Below are 7,543 nucleotides of genomic sequence, written 5' to 3'. Positions count from 1 at the left end.
TGTGGAGGAATGAGGGGGTGCAGGCGCCGAGTAACAGTGCCCGGCTGTGAATCGGACATTGTAGTGTCACCGTTGACCGGCAAAGGAAAAAAAAGCGGAATAAAAGGAAGCGGTGCCGGATCCACGGCAGTAGGAATAGGGACAGCCCGAGGTTGAGACCCAGAAGGCTGATCGGGCGAAGCGACCGTAGGCGCCGGTGCAAGTGCCAAGGCCGCCAACGGCGAAGTAACGGTGTTTACCGCCTGATCGGCTGAAGCTCCAGTATTCATTCTCGGGGAAGATAATGGAGACGAAGAAGTTTGAAGTCGATGGATCTAATGCCTTGTACCCAAATCCTAAGATCTGTCACTAGGGACGCCGGACCCACACTCAAGACGACCCAATTGGTGGCAGCCGAATCAGAAAGAGTATAGCCTGCCAAGTCGAGGTAGCCAACCAAATCGTCGACCAGGAAAGAAATGTAGTCGGGCAAACTCAATTGCACCTTTGCCGCAGCGTCCACTGAAACAAGGCGACGTCTGTCGGGCTGCGGAGGAATGAGGGGGTGCAGGCGCCGAGTAACAGTGCCCGGCTGTGAATCGGACATTGTAGTGTCACCGTTGACCGGCAAAGGAAAAAAAAGCGGAATAAAAGGAAGCGGTGCCGGATCCACGGCAGTAGGAATAGGGACAGCCCGAGGTTGAGACCCAGAAGGCTGATCGGGCGAAGCGACCGTAGGCGCCGGTGCAAGTGCCAAGGCCGCCAACGGCGAAGTAACGGTGTTTACCGCCTGATCGGCTGAAGCTCCAGTATTCATTCTCGGGGAAGATAATGGAGACGAAGAAGTTTGAAGTCGATGGATCTAATGCCTTGTACCCAAATCCTAAGATCTGTCACTAGGGACGCCGGACCCACACTCAAGACGACCCAATTGGTGGCAGCCGAATCAGAAAGAGTATAGCCTGCCAAGTCGAGGTAGCCAACCAAATCGTCGACCAGGAAAGAAATGTAGTCGGGCAAACTCAATTGCACCTTTGCCGCAGCGTCCACTGAAACAAGGCGACGTCTGTCGGGCTGCGGAGGATCGAAGGGGTGCAGGTGCCGAGTAACAGTGCCCGGCTGTGAATCGGACATTGTAGTGTCACCGTTGACCGGCGAAGGAAGCGGTGCCGGATCCACGGCAGTAGGAATAGGGACAGCCCGAGGTTGAGACCCAGAAGGCTGAGACAGCCCGAGGTTGAGACAGGCTGATCGGGCGAAGCGACCGTAGGCGCCTGTGCAAGCACCAAGGCCGCCAACGGTGAAGTAACGGTGTTTACTGCCTGATCGGCTGAAGCTCCAGTATTCATTCTCGGGGAAGATAATGGAGATGAAGAAGTTTGAAGTCGATGGATCTAATGCCTTGTACCCAAATCCTAAGATCTGTCACTAGGGACGCTGGACCCACACTCAAGACGACCCAATTGGTGGCAGCCGAATCAGAAAGAGTATAGCCTGCCAAGTCGAGGTAGCCAACCAAATCGTCGACCAGGAAAGAAATGTAGTCGGGCAAACTCAATTGCACCTTGGCCGCAGCGTCCACTGAAACAAGGCGACGTCTGTCGGGCTGCGGAGGATCGAAGGGGTGCAGGCACAGAGTAACAGTGCCCGGCTGTGAATCGGACATTGTAGTGTCACCGTTGACCGGCGAAGGAAGCGGTGCCGGATCTACGGCAGTAGGAATAGGGACAGCCCGAGGTTGAGACCCAGAAGGCTGATCGGGCGAAGCGACCGTAGGCGCTGGTGCAAGCGCCAAGGCCGCCAACGGCGAAGTAACGGTGTTTACCGCCTGATCGGCTGAAGCTCCAGTATTCATTCTCGGGGAAGATAATGGAGACGAAGAAGTTTGAAGTCGATGGATCTAATGCCTTGTACCCAAATCCTAAGATCTGTCACTAGGGACACCGGACCCACACTCAAGACGACCCAATTGGTGGCAGCCGAATCAGAAAGAGTATAGCCTGCCAAGCCGAGGTAGCCAACCAAATCGTCGACCAGGAAAGAAATGTAGTCGGGCAAACTCAATTGCACTTTTGCCGCAGCGTCCACTGAAACAAGGCGACGTCTGTCGGGCTGCGGAGGATCGAGGGGGTGCAGGCGCCGAGTAACAGTGCCCGGCTGTGAATCGGACATTGTAGTGTCACCGTTGACCGGCAAAGGAAAAAAAGCGGAAAAGGAAGCGGTGCCGGATCCACGGCAGTAGGAATAGGGACAGCCCGAGGTTGAGACCCAGAAGGCTGATCGGGCGAAGCGACCGTAGGCGCTGGTGCAAGCGCCAAGGCCGCCAACAGCGAAGTAACGGTGTTTACCGCCTGATCGGCTGAAGCTCCAGTATTCATTCTCGGGGAAGATAATGGAGACGAAGAAGTTTGAAGTCGATGGATCTAATGCCTTGTACCCAAATCCTAAGATCTGTCACTAGGGACACCGGACCCACACTCAAGACGACCCAATTGGTGGCAGCCGAATCAGAAAGAGTATAGCCTGCCAAGCCGAGGTAGCCAACCAAATCGTCGACCAGGAAAGAAATGTAGTCGGGCAAACTCAATTGCACTTTTGCCGCAGCGTCCACTGAAACAAGGCGACGTCTGTCGGGCTGCGGAGGATCGAGGGGGTGCAGGCGCCGAGTAACAGTGCCCGGCTGTGAATCGGACATTGTAGTGTCACCGTTGACCGGCAAAGGAAAAAAAAGCGGAATAAAAGGAAGCGGTGCCGGATCCACGGCAGTAGGAATAGGGACAGCCCGAGGTTGAGACCCAGAAGGCTGATCGGGCGAAGCGACCGTAGGCGCTGGTGCAAGCGCCAAGGCCGCCAACAGCGAAGTAACGGTGTTTACCGCCTGATCGGCTGAAGCTCCAGTATTCATTCTCGGGGAAGATAATGGAGACGAAGAAGTTTGAAGTCGATGGATCTAATGCCTTGTACCCAAATCCTAAGATCTGTCACTAGGGACGCCGGACCCACACTCAAGACGACCCAATTGGTGGCAGCCGAATCAGAAAGAGTATAGCCTGCCAAGTCGAGGTAGCCAACCAAATCGTCGACCAGGAAAGAAATGTAGTCGGGCAAACTCAATTGCACCTTTGCCTCAGCGTCCACTGAAACAAGGCGACGTCTGTCGGGCTGCGGAGGATCGAGGGGGTGCAGGCGCCGAGTAACAGTGCCCGGCTGTGAATCGGACATTGTAGTGTCACCGTTGACCGGCAAAGAAAAAAAAAGCGGAATAAAAGGAAGCGGTGCCGGATCCACGGCAGTAGGAATAGGGACAGCCCGAGGTTGAGACCCAGAAGGCTGATCGGGCGAAGCGACCGTAGGCGCCGGTGCAAGTGCCAAGGCCGCCAACGGCGAAGTAACGGTGTTTACCGCCTGATCGGCTGAAGCTCCAGTATTCATTCTCGGGGAAGATAATGGAGACGAAGAAGTTTGAAGTCGATGGATCTAATGCCTTGTACCCAAATCCTAAGATCTGTCACTAGGGACGCCGGACCCACACTCAAGACGACCCAATTGGTGGCGCCTGCCAAGTCGAGGTAGGCAACCAAATCGTCGACCAGGAAAGAAATGTAGTCGGGCAAACTCAATTGCACCTTTGCCGCAGCGTCCACTGAAACAAGGCGACGTCTGTCGGGCTGCGGAGGATCGAAGGGGTGCAGGCACCGAGTAACAGTGCCCGGCTGTGAATCGGACATTGTAGTGTCACCGTTGACCGGCGAAGGAAGCGGTGCCGGATCCACGGCAGTAGGAATAGGGACAGCCCGAGGTTGAGACCCAGAAGGCTGATCGGGCGAAGCGACCGTAGGCGCTGGTGCAAGCGCCAAGGTGCCAACGGCGAAGTAACGGTGTTTACCGCCTGATCGGCTGAAGCTCCAGTATTCATTCTCGGGGAAGATAATGGAGACGAAGAAGTTTGAAGTCGAAGGATCTAATGCCTTGTACCCAAATCCTAAGATCTGTCACTAGGGACACCGGACCCACACTCAAGACGACCCAATTGGTGGCAGCCGAATCAGAAAGAGTATAGCCTGCCAAGTCGAGGTAGCCAACCAAATCGTCGACCAGGAAAGAAATGTAGTCGGGCAAACTCAATTGCACCTTTGCCGCAGCGTCCACTGAAACAAGGCGACGTCTGTCGGGCTGCGGAGGATCGAGGGGGTGCAGGCGCCGAGTAACAGTGCCCGGCTGTGAATCGGACATTGTAGTGTCACCGTTGACCGGCAAAGGGAAAAAAAGCGGAATAAAAGGAAGCGGTGCCGGATCCACGGCAGTAGGAATAGGGACAGCCCGAGGTTGAGACCCAGAAGGCTGATCGGGCGAAGCGACCGTAGGCGCCGGTGCAAGTGCCAAGGCCGCCAACGGCGAAGTAACGGTGTTTACCGCCTGATCGGCTGAAGCTCCAGTATTCATTCTCGGGGAAGATAATGGAGACGAAGAAGTTTGAAGTCGATGGATCTAATGCCTTGTACCCAAATCCTAAGATCTGTCACTAGGGACGCCGGACCCACGCTCAAGACGACCCAATTGGTGGCGCCTGCCAAGTCGAGGTAGGCAACCAAATCGTCGACCAGGAAAGAAATGTAGTCGGGCAAACTCAATTGCACCTTTGCCGCAGCGTCCACTGAAACAAGGCGACGTCTGTCGGGCTGCGGAGGATCGAAGGGGTGCAGGCACCGAGTAACAGTGCCCGGCTGTGAATCGGACATTGTAGTGTCACCGTTGACCGGCGAAGGAAGCGGTGCCGGATCCACGGCAGTAGGAATAGGGACAGCCCGAGGTTGAGACCCAGAAGGCTGATCGGGCGAAGCGACCGTAGGCGCTGGTGCAAGCGCCAAGGCGCCAACGGCGAAGTAACGGTGTTTACCGCCTGATCGGCTGAAGCTCCAGTATTCATTCTCGGGGAAGATAATGGAGACGAAGAAGTTTGAAGTCGATGGATCTAATGCCTTGTACCCAAATCCTAAGATCTGTCACTAGGGACGCCGGACCCACACTCAAGACGACCCAATTGGTGGCGCCTGCCAAGTCGAGGTAGGCAACCAAATCGTCGACCAGGAAAGAAATGTAGTCGGGCAAACTCAATTGCACCTTTGCCGCAGCGTCCACTGAAACAAGGCGACGTCTGTCGGGCTGCGGAGGATCGAGGGGGTGCAGGCGCCGAGTAACAGTGCCCGGCTGTGAATCGGACATTGTAGTGTCACCGTTGACCGGCAAAGGGAAAAAAAGCGGAATAAAAGGAAGCGGTGCCGGATCCACGGCAGTAGGAATAGGGACAGCCCGAGGTTGAGACCCAGAAGGCTGATCGGGCGAAGCGACCGTAGGCGCCGGTGCAAGCGCCAAGGTGCCAACGGCGAAGTAACGGTGTTTACCGCCTGATCGGCTGAAGCTCCAGTATTCATTCTCGGGGAAGATAATGGAGACGAAGAAGTTTGAAGTCGAAGGATCTAATGCCTTGTACCCAAATCCTAAGATCTGTCACTAGGGACGCCGAACCCACACTCAAGACGACCCAATTGGTGGCAGCCGAATCAGAAAGAGTATAGCCTGCCAAGTCGAGGTAGCCAACCAAATCGTCGACCAGGAAAGAAATGTAGTCGGGCAAACTCAATTGCACCTTTGCCGCAGCGTCCACTGAAACAAGGCGACGTCTGTCGGGCTGCGGAGGATCGAAGGGGTGCAGGTGCCGAGTAACAGTGCCCGGCTGTGAATCGGACATTGTAGTGTCACCGTTGACCGGCGAAGGAAGCGGTGCCGGATCCACGGCAGTAGGAATAGGGACAGCCCGAGGTTGAGACCCAGAAGGCTGATCGGGCGAAGCGACCGTAGGCGCTGGTGCAAGCGCCAAGGTGCCAACGGCGAAGTAACGGTGTTTACCGCCTGATCGGCTGAAGCTCCAGTATTCATTCTCGGGGAAGATAATGGAGACGAAGAAGTTTGAAGTCGAAGGATCTAATGCCTTGTACCCAAATCCTAAGATCTGTCACTAGGGACGCCGAACCCACACTCAAGACGACCCAATTGGTGGCAGCCGAATCAGAAAGAGTATAGCCTGCCAAGTCGAGGTAGCCAACCAAATCGTCGACCAGGAAAGAAATGTAGTCGGGCAAACTCAATTGCACCTTTGCCGCAGCGTCCACTGAAACAAGGCGACGTCTGTCGGGCTGCGGAGGATCGAGGGGGTGCAGGCGCCGAGTAACAGTGCCCGGCTGTGAATCGGACATTGTAGTGTCACCGTTGACCGGCAAAGGATAAAAAAGCGGAATAAAAGGAAGCGGTGCCGGATCCACGGCAGTAGGAATAGGGACAGCCCGAGGTTGAGACCCAGAAGGCTGATCGGGCGAAGCGACCGTGGGCGCCGGTGCAAGTGCCAAGGCCGCCAACGGCGAAGTAACGGTGTTTACCGCCTGATCGGCTGAAGCTCCAGTATTCATTCTCGGGGAAGATAATGGAGACGAAGAAGTTTGAAGTCGATGGATCTAACGCCTTGTACCCAAATCCTAAGATCTGTCACTAGGGACACCGGACCCACACTCAAGACGACCCAATTGGTGGCAGCCGAATCAGAAAGAGTATAGCCTGCCAAGTCGAGGTAGCCAACCAAATCGTCGACCAGGAAAGAAATGTAGTCGGGCAAACTCAATTGCACCTTTGCCGCAGCGTCCACTGAAACAAGGCGACGTCTGTCGGGCTGCGGAGGATCGAGGGGGTGCAGGCGCCGAGTAACAGTGCCCGGCTGTGAATCGGACATTGTAGTGTCACCGTTGACCGGCAAAGGATAAAAAAGCGGAATAAAAGGAAGCGGTGCCGGATCCACGGCAGTAGGAATAGGGACAGCCCGAGGTTGAGACCCAGAAGGCTGATCGGGCGAAGCGACCGTGGGCGCCGGTGCAAGTGCCAAGGCCGCCAACGGCGAAGTAACGGTGTTTACCGCCTGATCGGCTGAAGCTCCAGTATTCATTCTCGGGGAAGATAATGGAGACGAAGAAGTTTGAAGTCGATGGATCTAATGCCTTGTACCCAAATCCTAAGATCTGTCACTAGGGACGCCGGACCCACGCTCAAGACGACCCAATTGGTGGCAGCCGAATCAGAAAGAGTATAGCCTGCCAAGTCGAGGTAGCCAACCAAATCGTCGACCAGGAAAGAAATGTAGTCGGGCAAACTCAATTGCACCTTTGCCGCAGCGTCCACTGAAACAAGGCGACGTCTGTCGGGCTGCGGAGGATCGAAGGGGTGCAGGTGCCGAGTAACAGTGCCCGGCTGTGAATCGGACATTGTAGTGTCACCGTTGACCGGCGAAGGAAGCGGTGCCGGATCCACGGCAGTAGGAATAGGGACAGCCCGAGGTTGAGACCCAGAAGGCTGATCGGGCGAAGCGACCGTAGGCGCTGGTGCAAGCGCCAAGGTGCCAACGGCGAAGTAACGGTGTTTACCGCCTGATCGGCTGAAGCTCCAGTATTCATTCTCGGGGAAGATAATGGAGACGAAGAAGTTTGAAGTCGAAGGATCTAATGCCTTGTACCCAAATCCT

The 7,543-nt window shown here is 55.6% G+C and overlaps 1 protein-coding gene across 1 annotated transcript; it reads right to left on the bottom strand.

Annotated features, from left to right (window-relative positions):
• Positions 1-474: 474 nt before the first annotated feature.
• VOLCADRAFT_93483 (uncharacterized protein) lies at positions 475-7,287 on the bottom strand (the record flags this gene model as incomplete). Its single annotated transcript, XM_002952725.1, has 12 exons — positions 475-526; positions 1,012-1,253; positions 1,427-1,585; positions 3,100-3,141; positions 3,510-3,647; positions 4,111-4,152; positions 4,521-4,658; positions 5,005-5,142; positions 5,627-5,668; positions 6,132-6,173; positions 6,659-6,700; positions 7,186-7,287. The coding sequence occupies 12 exons, from the start codon at positions 7,285-7,287 to the stop codon at positions 475-477; spliced, it is 1,179 nt and encodes a 392-aa protein (XP_002952771.1).
• Positions 7,288-7,543: the final 256 nt, after the last annotated feature.

This window comes from Volvox carteri (genome assembly GCF_000143455.1).
Source record: "Volvox carteri f. nagariensis unplaced genomic scaffold VOLCAscaffold_32, whole genome shotgun sequence".
Classification (NCBI taxonomy): Eukaryota; Viridiplantae; Chlorophyta; class Chlorophyceae; order Chlamydomonadales; family Volvocaceae; genus Volvox; species Volvox carteri.
The sequence above is the reverse complement of the archived record's forward strand: the minus strand, read 5'-3'. Positions and strand labels throughout refer to the sequence as shown.